The 18,335-nt window shown below is 42.9% G+C and overlaps 1 protein-coding gene across 7 annotated transcripts in view; it reads left to right on the forward strand.

Annotated features, from left to right (window-relative positions):
* Positions 1-18,335, forward strand: part of Slc4a4 (solute carrier family 4 member 4) — a 326,617-nt gene that overhangs the window by 204,821 nt on the left and 103,461 nt on the right. For all 7 annotated transcript variants that reach the window (XM_021210774.2, XM_021210776.2, XM_021210775.2 and 4 more), the window contains one exon: positions 15,883-16,040. In XM_021210774.2, coding sequence (XP_021066433.1) covers positions 15,883-16,040 — 158 coding nt within the window. The remainder of the gene's footprint in view (positions 1-15,882; positions 16,041-18,335) is intronic.

Raw genomic sequence — 18,335 nt, forward strand, 5'->3', positions numbered from 1 at the left:
TCTCTCTCTCTCTCTCTCTCTCTCTCTCTCTCTCTCTCTCTGCCTCATAGTCTAACCTATGGAATGGGGATGGGGTATTCTAGCTTCATTTAAGTTCTTCCTTCTTGCTCTGACCTCTGAGCTTGTAATACTTCAGTGTGGATGGATGGAGGAAATGATTCAAACTTGTGGGGAGAAAAAATATCGAGTCCTTCTCTGGTTTTCTTGCTAGTAGAGAGGTGTTTGTCCTGATGGGTTAGAAGATTTTGGTTTTTATGAACCCAGGGATGCTGATTCAGTCTGGTGTCTACTGATTGCTGAGTGAGTTTGTGCGGTCCATATCCCTCTGAGCTTTACAAACACCTTAGTTAAAAATAAAGCTTTGTATCTTTCTGTTCTTGTGACAATAGAAGGGGACTGGGTAAAGTACAGAGGACAAGCTATTCTGGGGACTCCGCTTCTAGCTCCTGATAGACCACCTGCCTTGCATGCAGGAAGACCTTGTTCCAGCCTCAGTACCAAAGGAAAACCAAAGCAAACAATAACTGCTTATCTTCAGCTCTGTCCCTGGCTCTCTTGACAGTGTAGGAGTGGGATATACCAGGTAGGAAAATGCCTCGCATAAGATGTAGCAGGAGTATGTTTTTTAAATATATTTCCTGAGCTGTCCTAGAGAAAGTAGCAAAATCGAGCATCAGTGTATTGTTTCTGTTTTAATTGGAATAGAGCACAATCTAGTATGATTTTGCATTAAACTTGTTTTATACATCCAGATGGGCGAGATGTATACTGGTGACATGTTCTCTCCCCCTGCTTTCTCAACAGTAAAAAGACACTAGACAATATAGGGTGATCCACTATTATATTTACATTCATATAAACCACTATGGTATTAAACTACAGCACATAGGAAGCTGAGAGTGACCTGAGGATATATGGCAGTATGTGACAGGCTTCTCTGTGAAGGAGACACAGACGCATTGCTTACTGCTGCTGCTGCACTGTCTTCATGGCGAGGCCCGGAGTGACGTCCAGAGCCCTGCATCTCCCACCCAGAGTATCTCCCCAGTGGACATGCAAAGGTCTCTTTCTTAGTGATTCACTACAGCCTCAAGGAAATCCTTCCTTCTCTGATACCATACTGTGTACTTTCCTGCCCAGGTCTGTCTACGTACAGTTTTCTTCAGCTATAATGCTGTTCCCTATGGGCAGCTTCTACTCACTCACTGTTTCTCTGTAAATGTTATCCCTACGGGGAGTTTTCAGTGAGTTCCCAGTCTAAGCCAGTACCTGCTATTGTAATATTTTATTACACACACACACATACACACACACACACACACACACACACACACACACATGAGGCACATACACACTGAGAGGCACACACATACACACACATACACACATACACATACACACATACACACATACACATACACACATACACACATACACACGTACACACACACGCGAGGCACATACACACGGAGAGGCACACACACACTGAGAGGCACACACATACACACACATACACACATACACATACACACATACACACATACACATACACACATACACACATACACACGTACACACACACGCGAGGCACATACACACGGAGAGGCACACACATACACACACATACACACACATAGACACACACACACACGAGGCACATACACACTGAAAGGCACACACACACTGAGAGGCACACACATACACACACGTACAAACATACACACATACACACACACATGAGAAGCACATACACAGTGAGAGGCATACACATACTGAGAGGCACACAGACACACAAACACACCCATATACATACACACACACATACACACACATGAGAAGCACACACACACTGAGAGGCACACACATACTGAGAGGCTCACAGATATACATACACACACACACACACACACACACACACACACACACACACTAATTAAGAGGCAGAATTCTGGGTTGGAATATGCCCTGAACAAAGTTCCAGTGGAAGGGACTCTCAGACTCAGTATTCACAGACTCAAAGAGACTGTCACCCCCGATGGCTTTAGCCCCTCAAGTGCAGAATAAGAAGTTTGTAGGGAAACTCTTGCATAATTTGCCTGGTTATCAGGATGATCCTTGTCCCTCAGTTCCTCTTTTTCACTTTGTTGTTATTCTCTATTGTTCTAATTTGGTACATGTTCTTCGAGACCTTGGTGAAGAGTACATTAAAAAAAAAAAACTCTACTAAATAAATAATTTCATGACTACTACTGATTTAATTACAGCCATACAGCTGCCTGTTTCACATGCTGTTCTAGAGCCATATGGTCGCTTGTACATCCAAGCCCTGGCAGGACTGGCTCAGTGCTTCCATAGGATAGTATTGAATTCTCAGAGAACTGGTAGTAACCATTTGGAAGTCAACAGATGAATATGATTTTTCTCCTGCTCACCCCTCGCCCCCACCCTCACCCTCACCCCTACCCTCACTCCACCCCAACCCCCAAAACCCCAGATAGGCTTTTGATTGACGAGTTCTTGGAGTCTTTAGGTACTGGAGCATCCGTTCACACACACACGCTAGGAGTTAGGTAGACTTGTCAGTCTGAGAGCATTTTTATTGCCACTTGTGATTTGATGGCTGGATTTACTTCTATAGTTTAGCACTTGTGACATCTTTTAAATAGCATTTTAGCAGGTTATCATTTCGGTCATTTTTTCTCCCAGTGGCATGAGAAAGGGATGGAGATGGACTTCAGAGAGTGTGAGTGTATTCAAGACATACTCAAGAACGGTATGTCTGCTCTTCTGGGAGTGTGACCTTGGAGAACGTGTCTTTAGCTTCTCTGGTTCACAGAGCCAGGTCCCTTCCAGTCCCACAGTCCTCTGAGTGGGAGGTAGCTGAGAAAGATGTTCTTGCCATTGACACATCTGGAGGACAGAGGGAGGGTTTCCAGCCCACAGTGTTCTGTGGCATCCGTCCCCCATTGCTTAAAAGTCACACACTTTCCAACCTTTGAGGTACAAAACTCTTACAGATTGGAGTGTCTATAGTACTCAGCCTTGGTGAGGAACAGTTTTGGCTTTCATGGAGCATGTTTTCAGTTGGAAGGCTTTGGTATTTAAGGTTTCTCTATGTCAAGGACTCATTTGAGTTTGTGAGAAAAATCTGTGAACCTCTTCAGTTACAAATGTGCAATGTGACGAAGGCTCAAAGATTGCATGTAACTTGAAGGTGCCCATGAACTCCCTGCAACCTCATCAGGACCCCAAGTTATCAACTACTGCTATTTTTGTTCTCTGCAAGGGAAGAGATGTGAAATACTATTTGTGAGGTCTGAAGCGTCAGCTCTGAGGTTTCTATAAGGCTCAGGACACAGCTTTGCTGGATTCCTGGGCTGCACTGGGGTCAGTCAAGGTTAGGTGGGATGTGGGGGACAGCGCTTTTCGGGTTTCTTCACAAGAAAAGCATTCTGCATGGGTGTTTGTTTTACAAAGCCATTAACGTTCGACTCTTGGTTGCCTACGTTACCTCTGATGAGTACACCCGCCCACCTCTCGTGCCTGGAAACTTCTTGTTTTTGAGCGAAGAGCCTGTGCATTTTCTTAGTTACCCCGGCTGGGATGTGTGCAGAGAAGAATACATGGAAAACACTTCTCCTTAAACTATAATTTTCTCTTAAAGTCACTAACCCCACAATGCTAATTGTGTTTGTTTGTTTTGACTTCATCTGGTTGTTCCCTATGCAACCTTTCTCCCTTTGTGGGCAGCTAGAGGTTGCCGGGCAATGAAAGGAACCTTATGCTTAAAATCTTTCTCTTGGGGGTGGAAGCAAGAAGACACTTACCACGCGCTGCCTTTTAGATATTAATAGGTAGATCCTGAATTAGACATAAAGGATTTTCCCCCTTCTTTGCTGAGCACAGTTGTTCAAGGACAAGAATGTCATTCTGAGGGATTTCAGATAAATACAATGGTGCAGACACCACGAGGAATTATATTTATTTTATACAATAGTTGCATTGAGTCACCCACGCTCACCTCAGCCCTGGGTCCATCTGATACTGTAGCTTCATTGTGGGTGAATCTCTACAATAGTCTCGAAGCCAAAGCTCCAGAGGCTATACATTTGGCACGATTAAGTCCCCTGGGGAGTTTCCCTACTGTGGTTATGCATCTTTAAAACTAAGCTCCAAACTGAGGGAAGAGTTTTTCCTTCAATATTTGCAAGGTTAAAGTCGGGGTGTGTAAGCAGCAGTTTATTTTATTCCTTTGGGAAAGAAAGGGAATTTTCCCCATCACTTCTTTCTGTTTTTTTTTTTTTTTTTTTTTTTTTTTTTAAGAGTTATATTAAGAAACGTCACCATTTATCGAATATCTACTTTGCTAACTCAGGCACAATCCTGGGAGCTTTTCCATAGTGGCATAATATGTGATTTGTCAGTACTGTCTGCAGATGAAGAAGCTAAATACAGAAGCTGCCTCTGGTTTTATTAGCGCCGTTTTCTTATAACCGTTCTGTAGGTTACCTAAGGGCACAGGTGTGTTGAGCGCTCGTCAGAACCTCAGCCAAGTGTCTGTTACTTGCCAGTGCTGCTGCAGTGTCTGCCTTTGCTCCTGAGGACCATTAGGATTTCCTATGCTGTGCTCCAGTCACGGCTCTTCCTGCCCCATCTTTCCTCGACCTAGGCTTTCGCTTTCTCTGTAATGTGTTCCCACTCTCCAGGCACTGCTGAGGCTCTCTTGATTCAGAACTTCTGCATTCCTTCACCCAATAAATTTCCTGTGCACGGGCACTCAAACACGACCCCTTTCACTCCTCTTAACAGCTCTATGATGCAGTCTTTTGTGGTTCCCATTTCACAAATGAGAACACTCAGCTGGAAGAAATGAAGGAGTTTGCCCAAGGTCTCATGGCTCGTGTGGGGAAGTGTTCTGATTCCTTGTCAGCTCCGTCTAATTACAAAGCATGTCTTCTTCTCCACTTACATTCAGAGGAACGGCTAACAGTCCCCAGGCCACTGTGGAAGCTTAGACAGTCGTCAGCAGCCTTCAGCATGTGTGATCCCTTAGCCATTTCTCCTTCCCTGATCTCATGAGTGTTACCATAATCTGTAGACCTCACTTTCTTCATGGGCAACTGAAGCCGGATCATGATAGCTTATTTAAGAAAACGTGAGGATTTGTCGTGAAGCACAAAACATTCCTGGCTCAGTGCATGGCCAGTGATCACTGGTAAGAAGGAGTCTTAGTGAAATGTAAATGAAGAAAATATCTAATAAAAGAAAGAAAGAAAAAAAAAGTCTTAGTAATCCATATCATTGTTACCATGACTAACTTAAAAATAATTAATGAAGCCCTTCTTGTCTTTTGGTGACAAAGGCACATTTTCTATCTTACTAATATAATATTTAAGTCTTAAGTGAGGAAGGAAATCATTGTGTAGCTCAGCTCCAAAGGCAGAGATGTCAAAAGCTTGTAGAGAAATCTCCTACCAAGGACAGCACTCTCAAATGTCTCTGCAGGGATTAGAGAAAGATGTTGGAAAATGTTGGTCGGCAATGCTTACCTGTTCTGGAACACCAGAACACCTTCACTTACTTACTGAAGACCCAACTTTCTGTGGTTTGTAGCAGCCAGGAGGACACCTTCCATAGGGGTTCCCTTTCCACACTCGCCCCTGCAGAGGATTCTGCTGCTATAACATAGGATGAATTAATTAACGAGGGGTTCCGTATTAAATTTTTGCTGGGCGCTTACTGCAAGACTCGGTCAGTGAAGGCACCAGGGAAGTAAAGTTGAATAAGACATGATTTTTTAAAAAAAACAGATAACTTCACTACCTTCTTTAATGTACTTGCGGTCTAATAAGATGCTCTGACCGTCTGTCAGTGACGCCTTGTGCCAACTGCAATGACTGAGGACATGGTAGGGAATGTCAGGGGAGAGGGGAGGAATCAGGGTCAGGTTTATTCTCCCTGTAGGGCAAGGCCAGAGTGAAGAGGTGTAATTGGAGCCCTGTGTGTATAAGAAGACAAGACATTCAGGCAGTGGGGACTCATTACCACGTATTACAAGTATTTTAAGTCTCCTTCCTTGATACATGGAGTGGTTGGTCAATACTTACAATTGGTAGAGGGGAAGAACTTTGAAAAAAATTCCCCAACTCAGTGCCTGGAGTTGACAGTTTCTTTTGCTTTAAGCCTTTCCCAGTGCTCCTGGCTGTATTCTGGCTTTCTTCACCTCAGCTTCTTTCTCTGAGCCATGCAGTTTATTTCATGCAGATAAATACTATTAATATTTTTAAATGTGCTCACCCTAATTTTTAAAGGTTATTTGTGCAGATGTTTCAACTCGGATTCGCTACATGAAAGGCTCAGAGATTTTTAGGTCAAGAGCTTCTAAAATTGAGGTAATCAAATGTGTTTGTGAGGCTGTGAGCGTTTCACAGGGCCATGACCCGGGCAGATGGTCTCTGTTCAAGGCCTGGCCTAGTCCTTAGCTCAGTGACTTTAGTGGGGACCTTTACATCTTTGGGATGAGTTTCCCTCGTCCTTAACATGGTAGGATGCATTTTTCATAGGTTAGGCATAAGAATTCAATTAAAGCTGCGTATATGAACACACTTTAAAATTACTAAGAGCTAAATTCACGTTTAACAGTGTTACGGGTTTATTTTTTTCTTTCTTTTTTATAATAGACACGAAGTGTGGCTTAGAGATTTAGATTCTTAAAGGAGGTCATTGCTTGAAGTTTCATCCTGCTTAGGAAATAAGCCCCACTTACGGTTATATTTAGCTTGATGGCCATTTGCAAACATGCTGCTTGGTGGGCTCATTTGCATGAATGCCGGTGAGCTGTCTAAATCTGGAAGTGAAAAATTGTAAAAATCAAATTTCCACCTTCAGGCAATTGTTTTCACTTTGAAGTTGTATTTCTTAAAAAAATGGAAAGAAGTTGAAAAGTGTTTTACATAGTAAAGCGGAGCTGTAGAGCCTTCTGGCGTCTCATCTTAAGGGCTTTTATATGCACTCTCAAAACGTGTGTATTTTTGAAACCTCAGACCACATCATAGATGGTAAGCACCAGAAACATTGTAAGCAAGGGAAGATTTTATGGACTTCCAAGAAATAGCTTGCTTATAGCCCAGCGTGGTGGTGCACGCCTTTAATCCCAGCACTTGGGAGGCAGAGGCAGGNGGATTTCTGAGTTCGAGACCAGCCTGGTCTACAGAGTGAGTTCCAGGACAGCCAGGGCTATACAGAGAAACCCTGTCTCGAAACCCCCCCCCCCCAAAGAAAAAGAAATAGCTTGCTTAACCTTCCCACACAGGTTAGCTAGGGCAGACAATATCTATCAGTCATAAAGTACAACTGCTAAGCTTTGTGCTTGCTGGTTTTCCATTGTATGGATTTCTTAACTTTTCTTTCTCTGGCCTTCTCTAGGGTTTAGATGCTATTTTGTTTGTTTCATTTGCTAGTTGTGTGTGTGTTGGGATGTGTGTGGCCTGTCCAGAGTCTTGTGCACACTAGGCATATGCCTTATCTTTGAGCCACACACCCAAACTCTCCTATATTATTTTATTCTTTTTGATGTGTACACATGGATCTTTAGCATTTATTTCTTTTATGAGGGTTGTAGTTCAGGGCATAAGTTTTAGTGACTGCACGGGTTTGGCTGCATTTGCATATGCGCATTTAGGTTATAGGGATGTCGTGTTTAATAACCCAGTGATACCGTTTCATCGGTAAGAAGACTGTTTTGCCTTTAGGATAGACTGCACTGAAATCCTACATCTTATAACAAACACATTAAGATGTTATGAAGTCTTTGTGAAGCTTGTGTTTAATAGCTTTGCAGGCTGGCTCTGCTCTAAGGTTGCGACTAGTTTGTGTTTCTTTCTCTTGATGATAATTTCTGACTAAATACCACCGTGAAGAGAATTTGCTATTATGAATGATGCTTTCTCCCTTCAGGATAGTATTTATTTTGCTATTGGTTGACATGGAGGGTGAAGATGGACCATGGAAGTATTGAGTTGGATTCATGCTGACTGCAAGCCATGACTCTGTGTAATTAACCAAGCATACACCTGCCAGCTTCCAACATCTGTACAGAATCTAAATCATGAGAATTCATAGATCCATAGGCAACTATCATGACCGAGACATATAACTGAGCCTCTGACACACACAGTCTACTAGTCAATCATGTGTATGAACATGCTTCGTCTCTTCTTCCCAGACTGTTGCCTTGTATGAGAAACTAGTTCCTGTGGCCATTGTCTTTAGGGCACCAGGAAGCTCACATTAGGAAAAAAATCCCATTCATTAGGCAAACTCTCATCTGGCTGTTTCTCTTGATGCACACAGAAGGCAATGGGCAGAGCACTATGAGACGTTTGGGCTGTAGGTTTTTTTTGTCATAACAAGTGACACTGTTTGCATAGAGTAAGTGAGTAGATACATTTTCAGAGAGTACAACTAATTGGCAAATGGCTATTTTACCTAGGCTTTCCCCCACACTTCCATATTTCTTAAATGTTAAGTTTCTATAACAGGCAATTATAATATAACATAGTATGTTAAGCTTTCTTTAAAATCCCAGTGAGATTCAGATGTGAAGGGATTATATAACTTATCTTTCAAAGCAAGAGACTTTTGAGATTGAAAGGAGGTACTTCTAACACATACGCCATGACAGTATGGCAAGCGGCGAAAATCGGGGGCAAATCAGTAGGCATGGTAAGCACCACTTGACCCCTACCCAGATATCCTCTGCAGGCAAGGGTATGGTACCAGGGAAACCGATGACAACACCAAGCTTGCCAGATGGTTTTGTGTGGGGAAGAATAGCAGCTAGAAATTCCCCAAAGAAGACCAGACCTTAACACAAAATTAAGAAAAAGCGGACAGAAAAACAATTCAAGAATAATGTGCTTAGGGAGACAGGACGATTGTAGTATGTAGACATGGGGATGGGTAAGTGGCAAAGCATACTTTACTGGGTATAATTATTTTAATTCAATAATAACAAAGGGGGAGAAAAGAAAGTTTTTAACACCTGCTACTTTCAGAGGGGTGTGGTAGGTCGGGTCTCCTCCATGGTGATTTTTGTTAGGGGTATGTGGGGTGACAAGATGGGCATGAGGGCATGCCGCCCATCAGTGGTTTCACTAGTTACAATTAAGTAGACATCACATTGTGATGGGACCTATCTGCAAAACCTTAACTATTCAAACTACTTTCCCTGCAAGAGGGTAGGAGAGCCTAAGGTCTAAGTGGGGAATGAAAAAGATTGATTCTTTTCAATGAGCTACAGAATATTGTCACTTGTGGATGAACAGCTTTCTCATCTTGGAACACAACCAGAATTCCTCCTCCTCTACTCTTTCTTCTGCTGTATCTATTTAGAGTTTCTAGTTTCCTCACATACCTGTGCCACACTCACTCGGTTCATAGCAAAGCACCCTGAAAGGAAGGATACTCAAGACACTGTAAGAATAAGTGTTCATAACAGGACAGGCTGCGTGTGTCTCAGACATTAGAGAAAGGTCTTAGACTGGAGGAAAGGATACATTAAAACAGATCTCAAAATATGCACATCTGGATGCACAGCTTGTATTAAACTCTGGTAAAAAAGCCAAAAAGGGGGGGGGGGGAAAGTGACGAAATTGCTGAGCTAGCCAAAGTATATTTCAGTAATTGTAGCTCCAAAGACAGCTGCTTGAAATCCCTTTCTCTGAAGTCAAGGTTGGCTGAAGGGATTTCTCTGCACTGTGTGTGTTCTTGTATTCGACCCTACATAGTATCCAGCCAGAGCTGTCCCTGGGAGAAACAACTCAAGATCTGTGAGGAAGGGATGTGTCACACTGTATCTTTGGAATTCAAACCAGATGATTTTATTGGGAGACTTTCAGCCAGATTTATTGGCCTTGGATTTTGTTCTTATTCTCGTGATCTGCTGTTGACTTTTGTGGTGTCTCCCTCTTTAATCTGTACCATTTTCTCTTAGTATTTTATGATTGTTCAAAGTTTATCGCGTAAGCCCAGAATTGGTGGTGTTCGTATTATAGCCATTGTATTTTCCTGTATTGGCTATTGTTCCATCCCTTACAGAAGTAACGTATGAATCAATATCTGATAAGCCAATGTTGTAGGGTGGGTTTCTAAACTCTGACACAGACACCTTCCCAGAAGCCTGTTACTGGGTACACCTTCTGTGCTTTGTGACCTCTCACTGTACAATGTGACTTTCATGATATTTATGTGTCTTCTTTTGTGGCAGCTATTTCGGAATTTGCTTCTCCGGGCTGCACTGTGAAGCTCAGGGCTTGTCTGTTCTCCACAGTGCCCCTAGCTAGACCTTGAACACTGTAGGCCCCTATACATTTTGTCAAAGAGCATTTTGTGGGATTAGATGAAAGAGGAAAACCTGTCTATCCAAAGCAACAGTCTGTGATCGGATCTCATACCATAATGTGCCTCCTCTTCTGTCAGGAGATGAAGCGTTCTGGGGCACACGGGCTTATTAAAGGCTTTGAGAATGGCCCTAGTGCAGAAGCTTACATATTCAGCTTTATTGAACCCGGTGCTCCTCAAGTCATCTTCAAATACAGTGTTGTAGCTGGGCTCTGAGGTGGATAGGAACACACTCCAAACCACTTTAAACCTGAAGAACATGCACTACTTTCCTTAACTGGGGCAGACTTAGAGGGGTCTTAGAATGTGTGTGCAACTGGGACTGGGGCCTCAGTCATTCCTCTCTCTGCCCACTTTCTCTCCTGCTTTTGTTTGGTTTTGGGTTCTGACCTCATTCTTCCCTTGTATGATAGTCCTGAGACATTCCTTCTGGCCTGGGCAGGAACAACCGCTACTGTTTGGGAGCAGGTTGGTTTTTGTATACATATGAATTCAAGGTTTGTTGTTGTTGTTGTTGTTTTAACAAAAGATTTTGTTCTTTCATATGGGTCCTGTCTATATCCTTTGTTTCAATCCTTCTTGTTAGGACAGGACTTTACGAACAGTGGCCCATGTCTAGGTCTTTTATTTACGTATGTGGACAGGGAAGATATAAATGGTTCACTTCTTTAAAGAAAGAGGAGGGCTGGGTGAATGGCTCATTGGTTAGACATTCTTTTTGAAGCACGAGCACTAGAGTGATGAAGTGAGGAGGAGGGTGTGATAGCCCACCTATCATCCCACCCTGGAGGGCTGAGGTAGGGGATTACCAGAGGAAGTTGGCAAGTGACCCTAGCCATGTTGGCAAGCTCTGCATTTTACCGAAGGACCCAGTTGAGGGAGATGCTTGGTTGGATTGTGTGCAAAAGCAAGCACGGATGATTCCCAAGCCCTGGAGCTTCCACATGCCCCCACATACCCTTATCCTGTCATATGCATGTTAAAAAAAAAGCCACATACATGCATGCACATAAAAATAGAAAAAAGTTTAAAAGATAAAAGGGAGAGGAAATCTTGCCAAGAAAAGTAGAGATAATAATTGCTATTCATTCATTCAACGATTATTAACCTTTCTTCTCAGTGCCACTCTCAGAGACAAGGAACCCAATACTGAGCACATTAGATGACTGCGTCACATATAGGGAGCTATATTGGGGCGAGGAGGCAGGTAGTGAAGATTAGGGGTCCATATGGCATATGTGATGGAAGATACAGGTAAGGAACAAAACCCAAGGTAGAAGAGGGGCATGGGAAATGTTTGTGTGGAGGGAGAGTATGTGCCTTAACTCATATGAGCTGGGAAAGCCTCCCCGCTAAGAATGACTGTTAATAGATAGCAAGGGATGGAGGAAGGGACCCCTGAAGACATTCTTGTAGAGAAAAACAGCAGCTATGACAGAAGGACCTGAGCTAAGGAGACCTGGGGCATATGGATGAGGACACAGATGCTGGAATGTTTGCTAGAGCGAAGGCCAGGAGAATGGAAGGAGATCGGGGCATGGAGCTTCTGGTCTCTGGATGATGCTAGGACTCGGGAGTTCTCATAACTGTCTTGGCGATACCTCACGACAGGGCAGCCCAAGGGAAATAACACAGTGCCACAAAGAAAATGATCCCAGCATGGACCAGGGTGGGAACAATGAGGTTGATGAGAAACAGTGGGATTCTAGATAGATTGTGATTATGGCTTTGGCAGGATTTGCTAATGGAATAGACCTGGGCATGAAAGGGAGAGAAGGCTTGAAGATGACAGCAAAGCCTTAGGTCTGAGCTATGGAGGACTGGAGGTGCTGTTCAGCAGGCAGTAAAGAATGCAAGAAGAACTGGCAGGGGGTGGGATCCGGTGAAGGGGAGGGGGCAGGCACCATTAGAGAGGCTCATTTCGGATGTGCGGACTGAAATGTGTGTTAGGAATCCATTTGAAGGCCTTTCAGGTCTGGAGTTTTGTGAAAGGTTCTGGCTTAGGATATGTATTTTGAGTCATCAGCATGTGGGTGAATTTTAAAAGCATGAGACTTGACAAAGTCACTCAAGGATTATGTTCAGGTAAGGAGAATTCACCTAAGGACCGAATTGCAGGAATACAGCAATCTCAGTGAAAGTGGGACAGAGCTAGGCAGATCCTGCTGGGTATTAGTAGACTGGATATTCTGCATATTTTTGTGAGCTGCATAGATGTTGCGGTTGAGCCCTAAAAGCTTCTATAACTTTTCTGGACAGTTTGATGCTCTATTGATCTGATTTTCATTACTACAAAAATCCATTTCTTCCCCCTTATAGTATTTATTATAGATGAATTATGTGTCAAGTGGCTATTGAGTTTATTCCCAAGGAACTGCTCTTACTTCTTTCCACACATCTAATGTAAGTGTGACTCAGAATTGACTGGTGAAGCTTCCAAGGAAGGGGGCTGAGGTGGTAGGACAGGCTGTGCTGGGCTCTGAAGGGTGCTTCTTGGTCAGGAGTTTGAGGCCTGTAAGTACAGCCACCATAGAGGACTGCAGCCAGCATGCCTGGCTAAGGTAGTCAGGAATCGAGGGAGGAGAATGAGTGTACAGCCAGGCTCTTGTATACTCTTCATTCTGTGCCCATAAGGAAGGTCTCATTCAGAAAGAGTTCAAGGACTTCTTTTGCCGCTCAGCCATGCTTCAGTCTGCTTTGTGTGATTGAGAACCCTCCATTAACTTCCTATGCAATAGTAATTCTGACTACTTGATGGCCATAGACTTTTTTTAAGGTTGCTGTTTCGGGAATTTTATTCCCCTTTTTAATTTTCCTAGTATACAAAATACACTGGGGATTTCGTTAGGTTTTCACAGATCCACATCATTGTCCACTGTCCATATTCAACCCACTACTTCCCTCTGTCTTTTCTCCCTCCTCGATTGTCTCCTTCTTATACTCAAACAATTCCCCTTGTTCTTTTGTATCACTGTGTCACATATATGTGTATGTATGTGTGTGCGTAAAATCTAATTTGTGCATGTGACAGAAGAAAATGCAGCAATTTGTCTTTATCCTGTTACATTCTCTTATTCCTTGTTCCCCTCCACTTAGACCCATTCTTCTTCATACTTTCATGCATATGTATATGTACATGTACATTATATACACACATATATATGCATGTATATATATAAAATTTAGTGAAGATTGCACTTGTGATATAAGAGAGAAAATGTGATATTTGTATTCAGCATTTGTTTTTATCTCATTTAACAAGATGATTAGTTCTATAAGCTTTAATATATTTTATGTAATATAATAAATATAACATATTTATAATATAAATCATATTATAAATATAATTTTTAATATAATTCTTGAATGATGAGTGATACAAGTTTTGGGATATCTCTAAGTTTTGCTTAGAGATAACCACATTGTTGATATCTAAGAATACATACTTCACATTGTCTCCTGTTATTATTTTGGTTCCCACTAATATCTTAGCCCTAACTTTTTGGTTTTCAAACTTTATAGGGTTCTTCTCAAGCAGGTGGGGATGGAAGGTGATGGAGGCTTATGGGGAACTCCACATCAGTTTTTGTGTCATGTGTTTTTCCCAGTTAAGAAACTTTTAAGTTGGACTTTGAAAGGAAAATGTTGACCCAGCCTCCTTACTAATTGGAGATATTGAGCCAAGTCTGCTGCTCCCTATCTTAGCAGTAATCTATGGCTGAAACGATTAAACTCACTGGTGCTTTTGGCATGAAGGGGGAGGCACCTATATTGGGTAAAAATTGTTTATCTGAAGGCCGCGCCTTTTGTATGGTCTTGTAATGTTCTTATCTTTATCTTTTCGTTGTTCCTGATAGAAGTCCCCTTAATTGTACAAGCAAACAATGCCTATTAGACAACTTCCAAATCAGCTATGTCCTGCAGCCTTCACTCCGAGGGAAAACAAGTTTACACTCTCCCATCTCTCCTTAATCCTCTAAACACTTCCCTCCCCCTCACTGCCAGCTCACTTTGGCTTCACTGCAAAAAGCATGAGTCCTTAGAAGCCCTCCCCACCACCAAGCTCGTCTCTCAAGTCACCCACATTCAAACCCACCCAGTCTGCTTTCCTGGTAGGATCTTAAGCTGTGTCCCTGTATCCAGTTGACTCCTCTGTCTGTGATGTGGGTACCACCCCTGCTTGGTAGTTACAGGATGCTTGGCTTCACAGTTATTTTTATAGCTATTCTCTACAGTTCCTGTAGCAACAATCTGCCTCCATTAGCTCTCTCTGCTCACTTTCTGAGAGGCTGCAATAGACACACTTTTCAACTCTGTCCCGTTTTGCACTCCCTCCTACCGCCTCTCCACTTCTCATTTCTTTTTAGCAATATTTCTCAGTGTTACAGTCTCTGTGGCCAGTCTCCGCTTGTTGCTTAGTTGGTTCCCTGATGACCACTGGACCTCTTCTCATCAAGACTTTCCAGCATGGCTATTGTACCAGGCTCTTTGGTCCACTCTCAAGTTTCATCTTTTTAGAACCTCCACTAGCCTAGGATGCAGCTGCAGATACCTGGTCATAGTTTTAGCCTTCCCTCTCTGGCTCTTGCTAAAGCCCTGGTTTTCCTCTTTTTACATCTCTTTGCCACTGCCCCCCCACAGTGCCTTCTATTTCTAAGGACAGAGGAGCCCAGGGTATGGGTCTTAATGCTTTTCACAGTCTATGTTTACATTCAGGGTTGTGATTTTCTCTTCTGTGGACTTCAATACTGGTGGCCCCCAAAGTCATAATCATAACATGTAGCAGACATCTTCCCATGGCCTTTGGGGACCCATGACATGGTCCCCATCATGTATGCAGCTTCAGCTCTTCGTCTTACCTTTGCATCTTAGCTTCCCACACTTGGCTTCTCACTATTCCTTTAGCCATCAGCCTCCTTGCTGTTCAAAAGCTTTCCCTTGCTTGCACAGTGTTTCAGTCTAGGTCTTGGCACATGGCTTGTGCCTTTTCTCCACTGTTAAATGTGTTTCTCAGATGCCTTCCTTGACAACTCTGAAAAATGGTACTTTCTTATCTGTCTTATTTTCCTTCTTAGTGTTGATCATTACTTTAAATCATATTTTATTTCCCCCTAGGTAATAATCCCCCTAATCAGGATATGAAACGAGTCTTTCTTTCTGCTAGCCCTGTGATTTAGATCATTCTCTTGTTGATAGCAAATTCTCAGTAGTGCCTTGAGTGAGTAAATAAATCAATGAATGGAGATCGGTTGCATACTAATAATATTGTATCGTATGCTATTGTACCCTTAGTATTTTTTTTTGAAGGGACAGATACATGTCTACTGTAATTGTAATGGTTAGTCACAATCCAAAAGTGCCTGCCAAGTGCTGCTGTGTAAAGACTCATTTACAGAGCTTTCCTAGGAGTTATGTATATGGTATATTTTATTATTCTTCTCTCTTGAAATAAATTATATTTTCTTGGCCCTTCCCATGCAGCTAAAGAATAAATTCATGAAAAAACTGCCCCGTGATGCGGAAGCTTCCAACGTGCTTGTTGGGGAGGTTGACTTCTTGGACACTCCCTTCATCGCCTTTGTTCGCCTACAACAGGCTGTCATGCTGGGTGCCCTGACTGAGGTCCCTGTGCCCACAAGGTAAGCGGCTTTCCCTCCCACTAGGGTTCACAAGGTGCTTATAGGACAATGCACACTCTGCATCAGAGAGCTTTCATTTGAAATAGAGGCTGGCCGACAGGTGTGCTCTTAAATTACACGTTACTTGACCAGTAATAGTAATGGCCGTTATAGTGATTGCTGGCCCATGTGTGCTGGCTTCTTCTTGTGAGTTATTCTTTATGATCATATGATAAGTCTTTTAGTAAGCAAACTCTCGTAGCCGTATGCAGACACCGAGTTTAAATACCTTGTCCAAAATGGAACAATTAGTAAGCTGTCCAGAGGTCGTAGATGTTTTTATGTCCTCCGTCTTATCAGGAAAATGTGACTGGGCTCACATGGAGAAGCACCAACACATAGATGCATACATATACATAAGTGAGCATCTTTGGAAAAACTTGGTCATCACTCTAAGCACTTAAAAACCGTACGCTTTATATTAAGCATGCCATTTTGCCCTCAAAAGAAGCGTTGCTTATGTTACGATCATGTGCCACTCTACAGTTCTTGCCCTGTAAGTCATCCTAGAAGCTACCCTGCCAGCTGTCTCTGAAGTTGTACTTAGTGCTTTGGATGCTCGACTTAGGCACAAGATCAGCAGATGAGATGCTAATACCTCGCTTAGACTTGTGCTGAGATGAGAATGAGGCTACAGAGGAGTTTGTAGCTCAGGTTGCCATCAGGAAATTACCACCTGATTTGGGGAAGGTATGTGCTTGCTGTGAGACCCAGGGTAGAGTTAGGTGACTTCTTTTTTTTTTTTTTTTTTACTTTTTTCTCATGAACAGGAAGGGCTGTAGATCCCTCCGAGTGGTAGATCCTCAGATGATTGGAGCCTGAGCATGGTTAACCAACCATGACGAGAGTCTCGAGGTTGGTTCTGAGCTGGGTTAGGAAGAAAATGAGAAGTCAATGTCCCAGAACCCCTTTCAGCTCAGCCAGTCTTCCCGATCAGGAAGTCTTCCTCCCACCCATCGTTTTTTTAAATACCTGAGGCAGACCCCGGGCATGCAGCATTGGAGAGGAGGTGGTCACAGCTGTGCAATTAACGGGCTGACGGTGATTGGTGTTCTCTATAATGCTCTGGCAGACGCTCGCAGTTTGGTCTGAGCAGTCACCTAGCAAGCCGCTGACTCAGGATGGCTGGAGTCCAGCTCGGGGCCCCAGTGGCTTTATTTATGTCTTTGCACTAACTTTACCAGGGTTGAAAGAGAAAACATGCCGAGAAATGTTAAAGAAGACCGCTCCTGAGTTTTCATTTTTATTACCATTTTTTTTTTCTGTAAAAGCTACAAATAAATATTTTAAAGGCCCTTTACTTAAGCGGTGATCCACATACAGGAAGCAGGAAACCATGACCATTTGTGTGTCTTCCTTACCATCCCCTCCTGCCTGCCCCATTCTTTTCTTCATTTTCTTCTGCACCCGAGGGAAGTATTAATTTAGAGTTGAAATATGGTATCATCTGATGAGCGAGAGGAGTGAAGCCATTTATTTTAGAGCAGGGAAGAGGAGTAATTCAATATCATAAAACGATTTCAGAGCTGTAATCTGAACAATATACCCTCCGATATTAATATTGTTCCAGGAAATACTTTATCTGTTTGCTGTCTTCTGGAGCAGAGTAAACTGTAATCACCAGTAGAGAGGCTCCTGAGGTGTGTGTGTGTGTGTGTGTGTGTGTGTATGTCTGTGCATGTTTGTGTTTGTGTGTCTCTGTGTGTAAATATAAGGATATTTACAGTGATTACATCCTGTGAAGTCCAATAATAGAAATCCCATGAGCAATGTGTAGTCACTGTGAACAACCCAGTCTGTACCCCGTGATGGGCTTTAAGTTGTATACTGCTCTATTGCTCTACGGGCATACTTAAAAAGTCTTTCCATGGTCATGATTTCCCCTTAGATGAAGAGGAGAGCTGTGCTATGAGTGCTGTTGTCACTCTTCCTGAGAAACAATTTTCCTATCTTTCCTCTCCGGGGCCTTCTCAGAATTCTGGGCCTCAAGTCTCCTTCCCAGCTCAGATCATAGGCTTCCTTATTTACTTTGCTTCTTGTGGTCCGTCGCAGCTTCTACTTGTAGCTCTATGGCTGTCAATGGCTGGTTAGGTAGGTAGGTGTCTGTGCAGGGGTGGGTCTGGCTTTTCATGTCAAAGTCTTTTGATGTCTGGTGACTTGATGGGATGTATTTTTAATATTTTGCAGGCACTTTTCTTGCTTTTACTTTATATCCAGTCACACACACACACACACACACACACACACACACACACA

The sequence above is a fragment of the Mus pahari genome, chromosome 13 (assembly GCF_900095145.1).
Source record: "Mus pahari chromosome 13, PAHARI_EIJ_v1.1, whole genome shotgun sequence".
NCBI lineage: Eukaryota > Metazoa > Chordata > Mammalia > Rodentia > Muridae > Mus > Mus pahari.